Below are 17708 nucleotides of genomic sequence, written 5' to 3'. Positions count from 1 at the left end.
AATATCAATCATCCAGTCAATCAAACAATGATAGATCAGACCAAAAAATGCATATGAGAAAGCAAACATCATATCATACCCAACTCCATACAAAACCCCATAAATGGAAATCAATCATGCACAAAGACACTGGTCAGTGAGGGATTAATAATTCTTATCAACGATACCTCGCCAACGTATCCCTCACCAACTCCAACACCTCAGTCTGCACTTCCGCCTGGGAGGCACGCACATCCACCGTCAAAGCATCCCACTCGCCCTTGGGCTCCTCCAGATCCTGCAACTGCGACTGCACCATACTACTCTTCATGTAATGCGCCTGGCGATTCATGACTCTCTGTAGCAGCATGGTCTCATCCAGCTTGAGATAGATGAAATGGATCTGGACCGAGGGGGACCCGTACGCGGCGACGCGCATCACGTCCCGGTATTTCTGCTTCAGGGCTGAACAAGCAACCACGACGCCGGAGGGCGGGTGGAAGTTGTTGGTCTCGGAGGGGGAGAGCGCCTCGATGGCGGCTTGGCGGAGTGAGATGAGCCAGTCCCATCTGTCGGCGTCGGTGAGGGGGATACCGTTGGACATTTTTTCTTTGTTGTTGGGGGTGTGGAACTGTTGGTTTGATTATCTTTGTTAGTTGGGTGTATGTGTGGTTGTGTGGTTGTGTGGTTGTGTGGTTGTGTGGTTGTGTGGTTGTGTGGTTATGACATGTAGGGTTGGGTTGTTTAGGGTAGGTAACGGCTATACGTACATCATCACCCTCTAAGAACGGAATGTTAAGTGCTTGTTGAATCCCCTTGCCTACTGTGCTTTTCCCGCATCCTGCTGGCCCCGTCACTACCCAGATGTGTTGGATTTGCTCCGCCTGCGGTGCTGTGATGGTAGTTCTGGTGGTGGTGTTGTTGTTGCTGCTGCTGGTGCTTCCCCACATGGAGTTGGCCACGGAGTTGGTCAATGGGCTTTTGCTGACGGGACCGCGTGTGGAATCTACTACTGCGGCTGCGTTGGTCATGGCAGGTTGTTGCGGCCGTTCGCCGGCGGAGAGCATGGTGACGGTGGTGGTGGTGGAGCAAGTAGAAAGCTTGCGAGAGGTGAAGTGAGGGAGTGAGGGTGAGCCCCGAATTTAGGTATGACGTCCTTGCGAACCGTGGGATAAATAGGGTTGTATTTCAGTTCAATTTATCCACCCGGGAGGAGTAAGTAGCAATGGGATGTATAATTGTGGGTGAATGTGAATAGCCTATAGCGCGCGCAAGTGGTCACCCGACGAGAAATGAGGAGAAGTTGTGGTGGTGGTGCTGGTGGTTGAATATAGTGGTCGTCGGTGAGGTGAGTGGTTTGAATAGTATGGGGTAATGGGGATTCGACAGTGACTTGGGTATATAAGTACTATAAAGGAAGCAAGGAAGAGAAGAAAGGGAAAAAGGAACCAACAAGAGGAAGGGGAATTAGATCATAAAATATGATAGATAGATTTCAGGGAAGTTTATAAGAAAGCAATAAATCTCCTTCAAGTATGAAATGCAAGTGGGTCAAAAGACGGGCACCGTAATCTCATTGGAACTGCCAATTTCTCAATATTTCCTTCTCTTGATTTTCTTTGATTTTTGCAACTCAAATACGGAGTAAGTATGAGAGCCGGCTTTGAGTAATGAATGAGCAGGTTGGGGCCGGAAATTGCCAGAACGGTTTCCACCTCCCCCAAACAAACCGCATCGTCATGGGCTTGTGTGAATCGGGACCAGTTTCAACCACATCCGCCGTCGAATCACAAAGCAGCTGCAACCATTTGCAAGACGCAAAATAAGTAGGGCACTCCGAGTGGGGGGCGCATATTGAGCAGCGAAACGGGCGAGTCCGGGCGAGTGGGGGAAAGAAACAATATCGAAGGAGAAAGTCCAGTCAAAGTCACTTTCAGGAGTCCGGCGGTCTGGTCATTAGCGGGAGATCCGATCGGTAGCAAACAACTCTCCGTATTGTCGCATACACACCTCCATACAGCCAGCAAGATAGAAAAAGTACGCGCGCTCTCCTTCCCCCCCTGATTTCCTCAACTTCACTTCAGCAGCAGGATACAGGGGAATTTTGCCCGGTAAGGATCAGTCAGCTCAGCGAGGCTATCACATCCTGTATCCCTCAATTCCCGTGTCGCACCAATGAATGATGCTAGCTGGCTTGTCCGGCCATCCCGCCATGATGTCACTGGGTCTGTTGCAACCGGGGATTCGGAACCGTAATTTGGTACGTCTGTTTCTGGTCTCTGACGGTATCGGGACGGGTAATGGCTCGAACCCCCACGCTATTCCTAACGCGGTATTGGGTCACCATCCCCCCAAAGGGGTCGTTTTCCACGGTGCGCTTTCCAGGGCCCCAGGCATATACTATGGCTAACTGAAAGTCCAGAGTGGCTCCTAGGACAATAGCAGAGGCTTCAATGTCTACCCCATTCCTTGCAGATAAGATAAAACAACGGATAAGGGTCAAAGTTACTTAGTTTACAGGATCGTCTCCCGCGCCAAGCTCAATTTTTCATCTTCCCTCATCCGACTGGCGAACAAAGAACCTTCAACCTGCCGATGTCCGTTCCCGTGCCCTTCACGGTAATCAAGCCTGCCTAGTAAGGCCTAACTGGGCCCAGACGACAGGTCAAATCAAGGTCTTCAACTCACGAGTGTTACTTTCGCTGGAACTTTGCTGTGTCTCTGTGTTACCCTGCTAGCCATGGACTCAGAAAAGCAAAAAGTAAGCTGCGGAAGACCGCCATTTCTCCTCAGGAACCAGTTAGAAACCATGCGGACATATCTGGCACCCGCTGATTGATCCTGCATACTCACCGCTTGGAACGGTGGCGTGCAGATGGATGGCCGCGGCTCAGTCTGGGGAAACTCTGATCGCTGGCATGCGTGTCGAATTCCCCGACGAACGAACTTCCTGGGAAGGAGTTAGGCAGACTTGCTGCCTGCACGAGATACTCTACTCCGTAGATACATCCAACGACACGGAAACATGTTTCCAAGCAATACCAATTAAGGTTACGGGTCCGCGGCTCTTTGCATATTCCTACCAATAGACAAATGTTTCTGTTGACTGTGTGACCGATGACGGTCTTTCTTAGACTGCCATCAATCATAAAAAGCAGTCTGCATGCGCACAGAGATGTAACAGTGCTGGCCAGATGATACGGTTACCCCTCCTGACCGACAGGTGGTGGATGAATGTTCAATCAAAGCCCGTGGGTTTAGCATGCGCTGGCGTCCGACTCATTCTCGTAGTCTTGTCGTAGGATCGGTCATATGCTGCACAACCCTTGATGACGGACAAACTTGCCTCGATCATAGAGGGTAGATTTCTCCGTCAGCGTCATTGGTTGTATGGATGTGCAGTGTCCTCCTAACTTGACACATCCGGTTCTCCCTTGCCTAACAGGTATGGCATTCCTGTCGCAGTCAGTTAAAGTAGTACAGCCTTTCCAGTTTTTGTACTTATGCAAGGCCTCTAACAGCAGAGCTTCTCTCTTCTAATGGGTGCCCACTAGTTGTGGTTTTTTGTAGTGACGATGGCGTATAACTAGTTGGGGATGACATAGTATCGCTTACATAAGCAGTGATATGCCAGGTCGCCCACCGCCAGGCAGTCGGGATGCCGCCTAACCAGATGAAGCTGAGTGCGACATGGCCATTGTGTGATATCGCATTCCATAGGCCGATTCACCTAGTGCACTGCGCTCTTTCCAGCTGATTGAACTTATTATATCTCCCTTCTCCCTCGAACGCCTCGCCTACGATGACCTCCCTCTTCTTCTCCACTCCCGTCGACATCGATGTGGTCCTCGAAGACAGCGATGAGCGTCAGACGGTTGATGTCAAGCTCGACAAGGGCCGTCGCGAGAGGGTCCCCCTCTACATGGACGGAGAGTCTGTCAAGGGTGCTGTGACGGTCAGACCTAAGGATGGAAAGCGCTTGGAGCACACAGGCATCAAAGTGCAATTCATTGGCACGATCGGTATGGAACAATGGCTCTCAGGAGGGGGCGGGCATAGCTCATCACCATGTCAACTACATGGTTGCTCTAAGGCTCTGAGTCTCGATGCTAACACACAATTGTCCGATTAGAAATGTTCTATGACCGCGGTAACCATTACGAATTCCTGTCGCTGGTACAGGAGCTCGCCGCTCCTGGAGAACTGCAGCACCCCCAGACCTTCCCGTTCAACTTCAAGAATATCGAGAAGCAATACGAATCATACAACGGTATCAATGTCAAGCTACGATACTTTGTCCGCGTGACAGTATCCAGGCGCATGGCGGACGTGATTCGGGAGAAGGACCTCTGGGTCTACTCCTATCGCATGCCCCCCGAGACCAACAGCCCCATCAAGATGGATGTCGGTATCGAAGACTGCCTGCACATTGAGTTCGAATACTCAAAATCCAAGTACCACCTCAAGGATGTCATCGTAGGACGCATCTACTTCCTCCTTGTGCGCTTGAAGATCAAACACATGGAGCTTTCCATCATCCGTCGTGAGACGACCGGATCTCCACCAAACCAGTATAACGAGAGTGAGACGCTCGTGCGCTTCGAGGTACGTTTGCATGCAAATGGAATCGCTGCATGACGCTCAAAGCACTAACCCGCTGCACGCAGATCATGGATGGATCACCTTCCCGAGGTAAGTTGGTGGCTCGGACTCATCTGGCTCTCAGGCATCGCAACACGTCACACTTGTGGCCTTATCACAACTGAGCTTCTCTTCTGACCTGTTTCCAGGTGAAACCATCCCCATCCGTCTGTTCCTTGGAGGATTCGACCTCACCCCGACATTCCGCGACGTGAACAAGAAGTACTCCACGCGCTACTACCTCAGCCTGGTGCTTATCGACGAAGGTACGTGATGCTGCATCCATCTGCGTTTCACCTGCGTTTTACCCTTGTTTTGCGACTGCCGTTCATGAATCCCGCCTGGCGTGGGAGCACCATTTTGCCATCCCACGCATGTGAGTCCAGGTCTTGGGTTGCAAAGCAGTGGTGGCTAGCTAGCCGGCCCACTTCCTGGCTCTGGCTATACCATCATCCCACGGCATCCCACCACCCCGTTCAATAGCCGGTCGGCTATTGGAACCCTTAATCGGGCCGAAAACCTGCAATGTGGCCAGTGGCCACAGTTGGGGGTATTTCCCCCCGTGACTAACCCCCACGCTAAACCTCAAACTATTCTGGTCTCGCGTGGTGGCCCCACCGGCCCCAGTTCCCTCCCGTTTCTTTGCGTTCCCGAAGTTTCGATCGTCACATCATTACAAGCCCATTCTTTACTTGCTAACCTGGGTCTACTACTGCTGCTATACAGACGCTCGCCGTTACTTCAAGCAATCTGAAATCGTCCTCTACCGTCAAGCCCCCGAGATCGCTATTACCCCTCAAATCGCCCAGCAGCAACAGATTCAACAGCAGCAGCTTCTCCAACAACAGCAGCAACAGCAACAGCTGCCCGCCGGTTCTGCGACAGCCGGCCCCGGACGAACCGACACCCAGCCTCAGTTCACTCAGCAAATTCCTGCTTCGGCGGCGTAAATTCAATCCGTTTGCGTCTCATGCTGTAGCGAAATAGATCGTCTTTTGTTCGTGAGCTGCTACTGCTGTGCTGTGCTGTGCTGTGTCAGGCTTCCGTTTGATGTTACCTAACCTTACCCATTATACCCTTCTGTGTATTAACCTATGCCTGGCTGTATTTCTCCTCCTTGTGTTATGATGAAATCTCAGCAACATGAAAATTACTCAATCATTTTCTTTTTCGTTCCGTATTCGATTAACCCCTTTCTATTTGTAAATTTCGCGGTGACATGGGGGAAGTTTGCCAGGTATAGATAGCCATTACTACTACCTATATGGTGGCAGAATGCTTGTACGGCGATATTTTCCATCTAAGACTATTTCAGACATGAGGCAACACAAACTATTATCGAACCTAGAATCCATTGGGGACCGTAATCGTACAGCAGGCAGAGTTTGAGCAGATGCAGGCAACGGAACAACTAAAACACAACAACGCTCGCTAGATGGCTTGATCGTCTATGTAGTATGTATGTCCCAACGAGCTAAAACATCATATATAGAAACAACAACAGCAACAGCAACTGGCATATGAGCAATGACAAGTCAATTCTATATGTCATACATAATAACCAGCACCGCCACCGTTAGCCTCCTGGAGAATCTTTCCGAGAGCATGCAGCACTTCACCATCGTCTTGTTCCTTCCCCGCAACTTGCACGGCCCGCACAACGAGCGGGTAGATCCATGCAAGGTGTTTTTTGTGATCCCGGTCAGACTCAGAACTAGTCACAGCGGGGGCTGATTCGCTCGGCGCGGGCTTGGGTGGAGGGATCGCCGACGGCTCGCTACGCAGGTCTACCATGCCGCGGAGGAGGTGTAGAAGGGATCTGCGTGCGGGCGTGGGCTGTGGCATCAGGCCGCGCAGGGGTTGGTCTGCGATGTAACCTTTCAGGGACACGGCACAACGGAGGATAAGGTATGGGGTGATAGAGCGTGCAAGGAGGACGAGAGCGGTGTTTCGTTGTTCGGAGGTGTTGTTGTCAGCGGCTTGCGTTGCTTGTTCCGAAGGCGAGGATGCTAGTTCGAAGAGCGTGTCGATCACAGCGTATGCCATTTTGGTCCGTATTGTGGGTGGGGGTTCGAATGTCCTTCCAGGTCGTATTTCATATATGTCTTTGAGGGGTTGGTCTTGGAGGAATTTGGCGGGGATGTCGAAGCGCTGAGGAAGGTAGATAAAGGACGAGTGCAACAAGGCGCAGGAAAAGTCCCGGCGGATTGAGTCTGGGATCACGGATGCCCCAAGTGATGGAATGATCAGTGTCTTCAGTCGTTCAAAAGCACCCACGTCAAAGGACTCATCATCCAGGATGGTGGTCCGGGGAGCTGAAGTGGTTCGATAACCTCGAGCAGTGACAACACCACTTGCAATGTCGTTAACACTCTTCCAGAAGTGTGTGATTTCAGGATGTTCCGAGTCGCCATATTGTGTCTCCACGTAAGGGATTGCAACTTGGAGAACATTCAAAGAGGCCGTCGTTGACTTTCTCCAGAGACTCGGTTCCCGATCCTTCCCGGACCACTCATACCTTTGGACGATAGGGTTTGCGAGATGTTCTAGGGCCGTAGCTAGCGAGCCGTTCGTGAAAATGTCCTTCTTGATACCGTGCTCAGCAATGTACCAGCTAAGTAGCTCTATCACAGCTTTAGAGAAGGCAAGATAAGTCGGTCGTCTTGAGTCATTTGCAGGGTCCCACTTTGACAACGGTGCATCCGCAAAATCAGCAAGACATAATAGGATGTCTGGTTGTGAGTCGTCTTTTTCAAGGCATAGTGTCTTCAAGCACTCGATGATCATGGTTTGAAGGCGCGATGAGCGATCAATGTCTGGCGAGTACCGGGGGGACACCGAATTCCAAGCGAGAAGACGCAGATGTCCGAGGATGCTGCTCACCTGCTCCCCAGCAAGGTCATCCTTATATAGCCGATAAATCTGCTGGAATGACTCGAGGTATGCTATTGCCGCTTCTTGATTAGGTTGTTCCAAGTCAAGTAGATCTTCCTTATCTGCCGGGTGCCCGTTTACCCATAACAGCCAAGCAGAACGCAAGGCCTGTGTGCTTAGACTACAAGATGCCTGCACACGACGAAGGATTTTTGACAGGCTAGAGTAGACAGCCTCGCTGAATTCAAGAAGCCGTAGGCTGATCAACTTCCGGAAATATTCAAGCAGCCGTTCCCAAGACTGATCGAATAGATCGTCTTGAACAATGGGCTCAAAGAAAGTAGTGATAAGATCACAAGCTCCCTTTATCATGACAACCGTAGTCTCAGTCCACGCCTTGAGATCGTCGGAAGTGCGACTGCTATTTTCCTCGCGTGTATGTGTGAGCTCGGTCTCTATTTCCTCCACCATTCGGAATAAGACACGGTTCAGACACAAGCGCCATGCCTTGGGTGACAGTTGTTGACCGTAGGCGTCGAATATCCTCAAGAGGGTCTGAACAGCGCAATTCCGAATTTCTGGCCTGCTATCCGTCGTGAGGTCGACGATCCGTAGAAGGAGCAATAGCCACAGAGCGTTTCGCGATACAGAAGGATCCTCCCCCTTGGCTAGCCCTGCAAGGGTGTCTTCAGTCACAGAGGCGTCAATGTGAGTTTCAATGCAAAATTGTTCGATTTGTCCCTGAAGGAAGTCCGAAACATTCCAGAAAGATGATGTGGTTGTCAATGAGATATTGAAATCCTGCTGCTGCAAGGCAAACTTTGAAAAAGAATCCACGAGACTTAGTCGACAGGGTACTGGAAGTAAGGAAATGAAATCGGAAGCTATGAGCTGCAGAGACTTGTAAGCTACCCGAACAAGCCGAGGTGAATTTGCTGTCGATGATGGCTGACGCCCTTTTTTTGGTTTTTCGGTGCCATTCGCTTCGCCAAAAACGCTTGTTATGAGATCGAAAACGACGGACCACCCATCGACAAAAGTTTCAGCATATTGTTCGAGTATGCTCTTTAGTGTTTCCAAACTCTGTTCATGAACTTCGGCGACGGGCGCTGAAGGAGACCCTACCGAGCAACCACCAGAATCGTAGAGCAGTTGGACCTGAAGCTTGAGTGTTTGGAGGTTTCTCAATTGCCGTGCATTCCGCTCGGAGACATCTCCGGTATCCGTTTGCCTCAGTGTCTGGAAAACAATGTCATTAAGAACCTCGTTGGCTCGTGAACGAAGCTTTTGGATGTTTGACCTGTCCGCTGCGCTTGATATCAACCTTCCCGTAAGAAGTTGCCAGGCGTCTTGGTCAGTATCAGCCAGTGATGAGAACCGTTCGAGATTTGCCCGGGCTAGTTCGTTTGCTTTCTCAAGGACAAACTTTAGAAGTTCATCTTGCGTTTTCGATTTTCCCATGGAGCGAGATACGCGGTGAGTGTTTTTGCGCATCAAATGGGAGCGCGATTGAGGTGAGAGAACGGTATCTGTTACTTCAGCTGAATCTTGCGTTGATTCTTCAGCAGTTCCAGAAAGATCTAAGAGCGCAGTTAAGATCTCCTGGAATGAGTTGCTGGGGTATTCGCTAGTACTCTCTAGCAGTTTAGCCGATGCTGCCTGCACAGCCAGTATCTCAGAATTGAGATTAGCTTTAGGCACATCGACACCAGCAGCAGACCCAATCTCCCCAGATGTACTAGTTGATCCTTGTGACTTCGTAGAAGCCATGCCGATCACCAAATCTGTGTCCTGAAGGGTTCCTAGTATTATCGACCAGGCCGGCTGGTCTAGGGTAGGACCCAAAGCTATGCCCAAATTGAGCAACGCCCGCAAACACAGGAGGTTTCGTGTACTGAGGGACACAAGTGCAACGTCAGAAGGCGCACTGGACGTTTCAGCCGGTAATGGAGAACTAGCAAGCGACGCCTGCGACCCTTTCGATTTCTCATCTGATGTTTTACTTGACTGGGAAGTAGTTGTGGTAGTCGCTGCAGTGCCTGCAGGCCTCGTGCCAGTCGCGTCTGCAGGCATGGCTGCCTTTCCAAGCGTTGTCAAAAGAGCATCGCGGGGCGTAGATAACCTGAGAAGACCGGCAACATGGGCTAATTTCTGAATTGATCGGACAAGGTTGTGGTAGAAGTCATCATCCAGCGAGGCGTACAAAAATGTTGAGCAGGCAGCGAGAATGGCAGGCCAGCAAGTCTCAATTATTCCGGCACAGCTTTGTATTGCGGGAAGTTGTGGATGGGATTCTAGCTGCAGGGGATTGATCGGTACAGAGGACTTCTTAGGACTTAAGTGTTGCAAGCCTTTAGAGGAATTCGCCCTCTGAAGTTCTTGGGAAGGCCGAGAAGAACCACCATCTGGGTGGGGGCTCATGACACGACTTCTCCGTTTCTGCTTCAGATCGGGTACCGTTAAGGGAAGTATGAATTTTGCGAGTCCTTCAGCAAAGCTACTGATGCAGTTCAGCACAAGACTGTAGATATACGTGTCAGGAGGAGTAGGAGCATCAGTCTTGTCAAGCAACTCCATAAACGGCGTGCGAACCACACTCCACTGACTGCTAATCCCTGGTACATCAGTATCAGTGGATGGAACGGTGGTTCCGATGACACCAGCGACTCCACCAGCCTCGAGCGTGATCTGCTCCTCAGTAATAGATCTCGAATGCTCAACTCGGGAAGGCACAGTCGACCGGCTACTGACTCCAATCAAAGAGGGCTTTTCGGAAGTTAGGCGGACAAGAGAGGCCATATGGTCTTTGAGAATGTTCTTCCTCCGGTCATCCCGGTCGTACAGGGAGTACATAAGCCGTACCAGACCTGGCTCGGCATACAAGCCTCGGAAGACCTCCATGCAGAGGACTCGTTTCCAAGGGGAGTTTCCGTCTGGCTCAAGGAGGTGCGTCAAGAGGCCAAGAGCCATCTCACACTCCGCAGGAAGGAGAGACATATGGCGCTTGAGGAGCACCAAGAGAATGCGGCTGACTCGAACAGTCTGCGAAAAGCTATGCCTTTCGGACAGATATCTTACGATCAGTGGCATGAGCCGAACACGCAAAACCTGCGTTAGCTCGGAATGAACAACAAAGAGTTTGCCGCTGTTAATCAGGATGCTTTCAATGAGCTCAAGTGTGAACGCTGAAGAGAGGGACTTGATTCGAAGAAAGTACAGGGGTTCGCCATCAATGAGTCGACAGAGGTCATCCAGAACCTTGTATGATCGAGTTAGGCATACAATGATATCAGCTCTCGTGGAAGGCCACTTACCCGCAGAGCATCGTATGCAAAGTACCCTATGTTTACAGGGTTCCCATCAACTTTAACTGTCGTCGTTGGAGTGGTTTTATCGAAGTTCTCTGGTTCTCCGGTCAGACCTTTGTCGCATTAGAGGGAACAGGAAATACATAATCACTGACTGTCTTCAATTGAAACACGCTCAAAGGTCGACACGATCAATTGCTGCAATGTCGCTGCGGCAGTACTAGAGACTGCAAGCATCTTGTTTCCTTGCAGAGTAGCACAAATCTCTAGAGTGCTTACCAGCAGGTCTCCTCCTAGATCGTTGGAATAGTGCTGCAGCAAAGCAGGCAACGACTGCAATATTTTGAGCTGGATATCCAAGCCTTTGCGATGTTAGTATGGAATGTAATGCTTGTAAGCAGTAACTTACTCATGTTCGTTGTCTCCTTCAACCCAGCAAGAACATCTTTCAGCCTCTCAGATGGCAGCGATCGTGAAGCCACTAGCCTTTGCAGGCAGACGACGCCGATGCCGGCAAGCTTCGCATGGCGGCTGTGGCACGCAAGGATGAATGGGTTCGCAAACTTAGGTTTGCGCAACAAGTCTATATAATGATCAGTGTATACTCTTCGTACAGGTGGAATCCAGTGACTTGTGAAAGCTTACCCGCGGAAATTTGCGCTTCAGAAGTAGAAGGCAATGCCTTCAATTCATTAAGGGACTCTTCGGCCGCCTAAAACTTAGTCAGTACTGGCGCTTGCGTATCCCTTTAAATAGGGCGATTAAACATACATTACGCAAATCAGAGTTTCTCCTCTTGGATTCCTGAATCAGGTTCAAGAGCTCTGTCTGCAAAAATTGGGAGGACATTTCCACGGGAGTACTAGGTCAGTACATGGCCGATGCCACTCCCTAACGATCAAATAGTAGTATCACTAGGCAGATGTGGCTTCATGTGGTAGGGTCGCTGGTTGGACAACGGAATACAAAGCTAAGCACTTGGAACACGACAATGCCAGACCAATATGTTCTAGAGACAAGCCGCATCCATATAATACTGCTGCCGCTGTAGCAGTCAATGACTGGTTCAATAAAAACAACGTAGAAGCAATGGCATCAGGAGTGACATCTTGGGGAGCGCCAAGGCACCCGCGGAGATAGATCTATCACGTGATGTATACCGCCGTTATCATCACGTGCGGTAATTCTTCAGGCACCCGGCGGGACCAGATACGCAGGCCCAGCTTAACGGCCGGAAGTGGGATAAGGTCACAGTGCCCCTCCTCCGCCCCGAGGATCGAAACGTCTCCCTCACAACTTCCCTTCTCACGTTTATTTACATTTGTCCTAGTTCTGCCTCTTACTCGCACAATGGCAGCTAAAGTACCCAGAAACTTCAGACTGCTCGAAGAGCTGGAGAAGGGTGAGAAGGGCTTGGGAGCTGGTATGTGCTATTCTACCTATATAGTCATAGACGACCCATTTCGCTGACGTATTCCTATTGCTGTAACCTAGAGTCATGCTCTTATGGTCTTGCAGATGGAGAAGACATGATGATGAGTAACTGGAACGGCACTATTCTTGGCCCCCCTCACGTTCGTCCAAAGCTTCCCACTCGCATCGGTTATACTTTACAAGAGCATCACTGACACGGTGAACGAGTGCAGAGTGTCCACGAGAACAGAATCTACAGCGTCAACATCCATTGTGGCCCGGACTACCCCGACAACCCTCCTACCATCCAATTTGTATCTAGGGTCAATTTGCCATGCGTTGATGGCCGGAGCGGAAAGGTAAGGATTCGTCCTATCTCGACTGCTACTATGTAAAATGTTTCCTGTCTCACTCCGTTCAGGTCGACCCTACCAAGCTGCCTTGCTTGGCTCAGTGGAAGCGCGAGTATACCATGGAAACAATTCTCGTCGAGCTCAGAAGGTATTAATCACCCTGCCTTTCAGGCCATCGGTGTCTTGATATTGATAGTTCCCAGATATATGGCCCTGCCCCAGCACAAGAAGCTTCCGCAGCCTCCGGAAGGCTCGAACTTCTAGAATGACGGTATCATGACTGGTTGGGGATTTGAAGGCGGAGTATATGGTTGGTTTCTAAGTCAGGTTCATCTGCATTTCTCTTCAATGGCTTATTAGAGCATGTACAGTCTATGCATAACGGCGAGCATGGCGCGGTCTTCTTTGAAGCCTAGTTGCAATTTCATCGATTTAGAACATTGCTCAGTATGAACCATGTGCCGCTTTCGCCATACTTTATACCTGCCGAACTAAGTATTGGCTTTTAGCGGGTATTCGTTGATATTTTGACGACTTTCAGAAGCGACAATATCGGCGAAAGATACTAGATCATGATCAGCACATAGAACATCTGTGAAGCGGATTCCTTCCTTCGCCTGTTGTAGATCGGATAGCAGTAGTTCATACTAGAGATTAATTGCAGTGTGAGCATATCATTTGGGTACACGTGACATAGCCAAATTTCCGGAGCAGTCACATGTCTCCGACTAAGTCCGGAACTTTGGTCTTCAGGATTATGCTGCCTCCTCGATAATGCATAGATTAGTTGTGCCCAAACAATCTTCCGCTCACCGTTTCGCAAGTAAGTCTGATGAAAAAGGTGTCTTGTTAATGAGCGCCACAAGAGTGCGACTGACCATCATTCGCCTGACAGCTTTGGCACTTTACCGAGCGCTTCTCCGACAATGCGCCAAACTACCGCACTCTCCCTCCGAACTCAAGGCGTGCAAGCCATACATTCAAAATAGATTCAACAGATACAAAACGCTTCAGAGCCCGTCGCAAACAGCCAATTCCCTGAAGGCAGGCTACGAGGTGCGTTGAAATCAGCTCAAAATCGACCATTCAGGATCTAAAGTCCGCGGTTTCGCAAACACTCAGGCTCTTGACCTACTGTACTCAGCATCGCAAGGCGATCAGAATGGCGTTCAACGGATAAGGAAGCTCATCTCGGAGAGTGAATCGGCAAAGCGACAGAAATCCGAATGGCACAGGGAACGAGCAAAGGTTATTCCGGTAAAGCCCGTTAGCCGGAAGGAGCTGAAGAAAGAGGCAAATAAACGATACCGAATATTGACGGCGAAACGACATCCGAATGCTACCTCTATACTTGCACGACCTCGGCCCGTAGTCAATGGGAAGCGTCGAGTTCCTGTGCTCGTGAACGCGCGTGGTTTCCCGTTCCTGCTTATCAAGAAACCCCAGCCTAAGTTTCTTAGCGCCGTGCTGGATTCGAAACTCAAGAGACGCTGGAAGAGAATGGAGCGCCTAAAAAGGCTTGAGTCTGAATTGCCGATGGCTAGGGACGAGGATGAATGGGATCTGTTAACTGGTCATAAGGAAGACGCAAAGTGGTCTGGGCCGGTCAAAGTCTCACTCAAAGAGGTACAGGGACAAATCTCAGAAGGCGATAGGAAGACCAAGGAACTGGCGCAAGCTATGTGGAAAGTTGTTCTTGAGGAACGCAAGCTGGCGGAACAAGAGGAAAAGCAACGGGTTGAGCAAGCCGGGAAGCAACCAACGGAAGAAAAAGGGACTCTCTCGGCAGGGCAACACGATATGAAACAATCGAGTGAGGGATGAATTGAATTTCGGGAGAAATGGACTCTTACAGCCGCACAAAGCTTGCGCCTGGCGATTTCTTCTGTCCAGCACTCTGGCCTTATGGACCAAAGCCGTCGGCCTCATCAAGCGGTCACGCCCTCACGCTGCCAGTAGGGTGTCATTGAGAATTTTCCGGCATCCATGCTGAGTGCTAAATTTGGCGTATCTACCGCCGTTTATGGGGTACGCAGCTTCTCCGGCATTTCGCCTTCCCTTATAAATGGTCAAGACTACCAACAATGCTTTGGGAAACGGAAGGTATGGAAGGTACGTGTGTATAGTGGAACAGTGGTTGGCGCATGTACGATCATAGCCAACACATAGTTCATGCCGAATACAACGCCTCACAGGACTTCAATATTGCTTCCATGTGCTATGCGGTATGAGACAAATGCTTCCGTAGGCTTTCTGCTCATTAAAACTTTATTGGTTGGTTATCAATCAGCTGTACCCGCTCAACGCCAACCAGGTAGCTTCCTGGTGACGAAGCATAAACTATTTACAGTATAATAATTTAAGAGATGCCAACCTTTGGTGGATCGATCCCATCGAGCACAGAACTATATTGTCGCCAGAAACCTCATCGAGAGATCCCAAGTTTCTAAGCAGCTATCTTCATGTTCTCCACAGCAGCCGGCATACCATCCTCCTCATCCTCATCAAAGTCTGCCCTTCCAGCAAGACCTCTCTCCCACAGCTGCTTGCCCGTCAGCTTCTTCTCTTCCTTGCCCGGACCCTTCTTGGTAGCCTTCTTCTCCTCGGCCTCTTTCTCCTCGCGCCTCCTCTTCTCTTCCTCCTCCATCTCCTTCATAAACTTATCCCGCCACTCCAAGAACGTCTCCCGATTAACAGCAGTACCCTGGAACTTCCGATTCTCCTCCTCTTCCGCCTTCTTCGCCTCCATCTCTTTCAGGGCGTGAACGGCATTAACACGCTCCGCCATGAGCTGTTCGGCGCTCTCCTTCAATGCACTAACCAGAGTAAATACCATAGCCATTCCCATGTTCTCCTCAATGGTTGGTTGCAAGGTTTCGAGAAGCCGGTCCCGATCCTCGCTGATATCTAGTCGGGGGTGTTTCGGTGCGTTCGGAGGCGCAGTTAATTCTAGTTCCGGAGCAACATCCGGGTAGTCTTCTGGGTATGTGACTTGCAGAAGCAGGACAGGCTGCTCCGTTTCTTCGACATCATTTTCGGGCGCGTCCAGAGCGATTGATATCCGGTATGAGGTATCAGAAATATCTGGGGTGAGGTGCGGTCAGCCATTTTGTTTTTCGACGAATTTGAAATCACGCTGGCAAAAAGGTATGGCGACGGCTTCTCACCTGTAATTTCCTCGGGAAAGATAGAGTCGAGCACTTCGCGCTCTTCAATCTGGTCTTCGCGGCCCATGCTGCTTCAATTCTGCCGCCGGCGGGGCTGGAGGGGTATTGTTTGGTTCTAGGTTTCAGGGACAAGGAGAATGGCTGGAATTTCAAGATTCAGACACTTGAAAGTCTAACAATATGGTATATCGAAGAGACCGGGTAAGTAGTCCCTAGTCGTATGGTCTAAACGTTGACAGGCTCGTGCTTGGTGAATGAATTCCTCGGTCGTAGGTGTGTAAGTAGAATACGCTGCGATCCCACATGCAAACATGGCAAACAGATAAGGAATCGCCCAAATTTGTCCCGCCCGAAAAAGGGAATTTCTATGCTCCGCCTTTTGAAATTCAAAGCTTCAACCATTTGCACTCAATATTATTGTTGATGAAAATATTTTACCCTTTACCCTGTGTCCGAAAATAGCTCCTTCAAGTACGTTTGACATACAATTCCGCTACAGCTTATAGATCATGGGAAAATCAAGACCTCACAACAAGAAGGCCTCCAAATCTCGCGCAAAGACCGTCTTGGGCGCTGGCGGCTCAGTTTCGAAACAAAAGATGAACGAAGACCCCTCTAAGCTCCTTGAGCAAGCGACGATACAGCTTCAGACTGGTCAACCGGATGCGGCCCTTTCTTTAGCTCAACAAGCCCTGAACAATGCACCGGACAATTCTCCCTCTCAATTAGTAGCATTAAATACTGTTGGAGAGATCTACGTTGAGCTGGGCGACATCGATGTTGCGAAACAACACTTCATGCGTGCCATCGAGCTCGACCCGAATGGCACGATCCCTGAGGCTCAAGGTGGTGGTGCTGAAAAGTTCCTATGGCTAGCTCAATTGAGCGAAACGGGTGGGAAGGACAGCGTTCAGTGGTTCGAGAAGGGAGTGTCGTCGCTCAGGCATATTATCCAGCAGCTCGAGCAAAAGCCTGGACCTGAGGAAGCGCTTGAACTGGCCGAGAAAAAGCGCAAGATGGCGAATGCCCTATGCGCTGTTGCTGAGATCTACATGACTGATCTCTCGTGAGTCACTCTCCCATTTATCTTTCTTCCCTTCCTTGGAAGAGCTCGCTTGATGCTGACTGTCAATAGGTGGGAAGAAGATGCGGAAAGTCGTTGCGAATCACTCATCACAGAAGCCCTCCTTGTCGCTCCGAATGCGCCCGAAGTACTACAGACCCTCGCATCAATCCGGATCTCGCAGCTACGGACAGAAGAGGCTCAAGCAGCACTCACAAGGAGTCTCGAACTCTGGAAAGACCTACCACCCGAGGACTTGTCCATTCCTGATTTCGCAACAAGAATTAGTCTTTCCCGCCTCCTGATGGAAGTCGGCATGGAGCTTGAGGCTCTAGAGGTGCTGGAACGCCTGATCTTGGAAGACGACCAGAGTGTGGAGGCATGGTACCTTGGAGGATGGTGTCTGCAGCTCCTAGCCGGGAAGCAACAAGCACCCAAGGATGCCGAAGAGGACGGCAATACCCCAGAGGCCAGGCGCCATGCATCACTCGTGGCTAGCCGCGAATGGCTCAAGCAAAGCTTGACGCTGTACGACCTCGTTCAATATGAGGACGATAGACTCAAAGAACATGCACTGGAACTGGTTCAAGAGATGAACAAGGAGATCGGCGAGGACATAGATGACGATGAGGCCGAGGAGGGTGAGGAGGAAGATTGGGAGGACGGAGAGATCGAGGTGGAATCCGATGGCGATCACGAGATGGCTGACTCATAAAAGTTGCATGCTTTGATTGTTACGAAAGTTCTCTGTCATGATACCAGTATATAAAAGGGCATGTTTTCCAATCCAACCTACGACTATTCAAAGGACTTCGATTGCGATGCAGCAGTAGCCTAGCTTATAAGTACGTAACTAGTAGTCTAACTAGCTGCGATAGTCTCTCAATCAGCAGACGGCGCCGGATAAAGT

General features: G+C 50.2%; 7 protein-coding genes across 7 annotated transcripts; 4 read left to right on the top strand and 3 right to left on the bottom strand.

Annotated features, from left to right (window-relative positions):
* Positions 1–157: 157 nt before the first annotated feature.
* ASPBRDRAFT_27774 (gluconokinase) lies at positions 158–1046 on the bottom strand (the record flags this gene model as incomplete). Its single annotated transcript, XM_067622431.1, has 2 exons — positions 158–610; positions 750–1046. The coding sequence occupies 2 exons, from the start codon at positions 1044–1046 to the stop codon at positions 158–160; spliced, it is 750 nt and encodes a 249-aa protein (XP_067482025.1).
* Positions 1047–3454: 2408 nt separating this feature from the next.
* On the top strand, positions 3455–5964 carry ASPBRDRAFT_39981 (vacuolar protein sorting-associated protein 26). The gene is made up of 5 exons (XM_067624252.1): positions 3455–4001; positions 4112–4584; positions 4647–4671; positions 4770–4886; positions 5347–5964. Exons 1-5 carry the CDS (start codon positions 3782–3784, stop codon positions 5568–5570), a joined length of 1059 nt encoding a protein of 352 aa, XP_067482024.1. The 5' UTR covers positions 3455–3781; the 3' UTR covers positions 5571–5964.
* Positions 5965–6168: 204 nt separating this feature from the next.
* ASPBRDRAFT_120232 (putative endosomal peripheral membrane protein (Mon2)) lies at positions 6169–11651 on the bottom strand (the record flags this gene model as incomplete). Its single annotated transcript, XM_067617332.1, has 6 exons — positions 6169–10752; positions 10809–10897; positions 10958–11164; positions 11212–11385; positions 11448–11514; positions 11574–11651. The coding sequence occupies 6 exons, from the start codon at positions 11649–11651 to the stop codon at positions 6169–6171; spliced, it is 5199 nt and encodes a 1732-aa protein (XP_067482023.1).
* Positions 11652–12152: 501 nt separating this feature from the next.
* Positions 12153–12832, top strand: ASPBRDRAFT_193467 (E2 ubiquitin-conjugating protein MMS2; the record flags this gene model as incomplete). The annotated part of the gene is made up of 5 exons (XM_067620623.1): positions 12153–12225; positions 12297–12376; positions 12449–12574; positions 12637–12716; positions 12772–12832. 5 exons carry the CDS (start codon positions 12153–12155, stop codon positions 12830–12832), a joined length of 420 nt encoding a protein of 139 aa, XP_067482022.1.
* A 139-nt stretch (positions 12833–12971) lies between these two features.
* Positions 12972–14710, top strand: ASPBRDRAFT_39978 (LYR motif-containing protein). Its single transcript, XM_067624251.1, has 4 exons — positions 12972–13015; positions 13078–13391; positions 13464–13624; positions 13691–14710. The coding sequence occupies exons 2-4, from the start codon at positions 13343–13345 to the stop codon at positions 14390–14392; spliced, it is 912 nt and encodes a 303-aa protein (XP_067482021.1). The 5' UTR covers positions 12972–13015; positions 13078–13342; the 3' UTR covers positions 14393–14710.
* Positions 14711–14810: 100 nt separating this feature from the next.
* ASPBRDRAFT_63380 (RWD domain-containing protein) lies at positions 14811–16000 on the bottom strand. The gene is made up of 2 exons (XM_067628418.1): positions 15736–16000; positions 14811–15652 (listed from the first exon to the last, which is right to left on the bottom strand). The coding sequence occupies exons 1-2, from the start codon at positions 15800–15802 to the stop codon at positions 15015–15017; spliced, it is 705 nt and encodes a 234-aa protein (XP_067482020.1). The 5' UTR covers positions 15803–16000; the 3' UTR covers positions 14811–15014.
* Positions 16001–16244: 244 nt separating this feature from the next.
* Positions 16245–17619, top strand: ASPBRDRAFT_172081 (ACL4 family protein; the record flags this gene model as incomplete). The annotated part of the gene is made up of 2 exons (XM_067619724.1): positions 16245–16801; positions 16871–17619. The coding sequence occupies 2 exons, from the start codon at positions 16245–16247 to the stop codon at positions 17511–17513; spliced, it is 1200 nt and encodes a 399-aa protein (XP_067482019.1). The 3' UTR covers positions 17514–17619.
* Positions 17620–17708: the final 89 nt, after the last annotated feature.

The sequence above is a fragment of the Aspergillus brasiliensis genome (assembly GCF_001889945.1).
Source record: "Aspergillus brasiliensis CBS 101740 unplaced genomic scaffold ASPBRscaffold_3, whole genome shotgun sequence".
Lineage (NCBI taxonomy): Eukaryota > Fungi > Ascomycota > Eurotiomycetes > Eurotiales > Aspergillaceae > Aspergillus > Aspergillus brasiliensis.
The sequence above is the reverse complement of the archived record's forward strand: the minus strand, read 5'-3'. Positions and strand labels throughout refer to the sequence as shown.

Excerpts from the sequence above, each read along its gene's own strand:
- ASPBRDRAFT_39978 (XM_067624251.1), top strand. The coding sequence starts at position 13,343 with ATGCATAGATTAGTTGTGCCCAAACAATCTTCCGCTCACCGTTTCGCA. Across the intron at positions 13,392-13,463 it reads TTCCGCTCACCGTTTCGCAA|CTTTGGCACTTTACCGAGCG; the intron begins GTAAGTCTGATG and ends TTCGCCTGACAG. Across the intron at positions 13,625-13,690 it reads CCCTGAAGGCAGGCTACGAG|GCTCTTGACCTACTGTACTC; the intron begins GTGCGTTGAAAT and ends GCAAACACTCAG.
- ASPBRDRAFT_39981 (XM_067624252.1), top strand. The coding sequence starts at position 3,782 with ATGACCTCCCTCTTCTTCTCCACTCCCGTCGACATCGATGTGGTCCTC. Across the intron at positions 4,002-4,111 it reads GCAATTCATTGGCACGATCG|AAATGTTCTATGACCGCGGT; the intron begins GTATGGAACAAT and ends TTGTCCGATTAG. Across the intron at positions 4,585-4,646 it reads AGACGCTCGTGCGCTTCGAG|ATCATGGATGGATCACCTTC; the intron begins GTACGTTTGCAT and ends CGCTGCACGCAG.
- ASPBRDRAFT_63380 (XM_067628418.1), bottom strand. The coding sequence starts at position 15,802 with ATGGGCCGCGAAGACCAGATTGAAGAGCGCGAAGTGCTCGACTCTATC. Across the intron at positions 15,653-15,735 it reads CTTTCCCGAGGAAATTACAG|ATATTTCTGATACCTCATAC; the intron begins GTGAGAAGCCGT and ends ACCTCACCCCAG.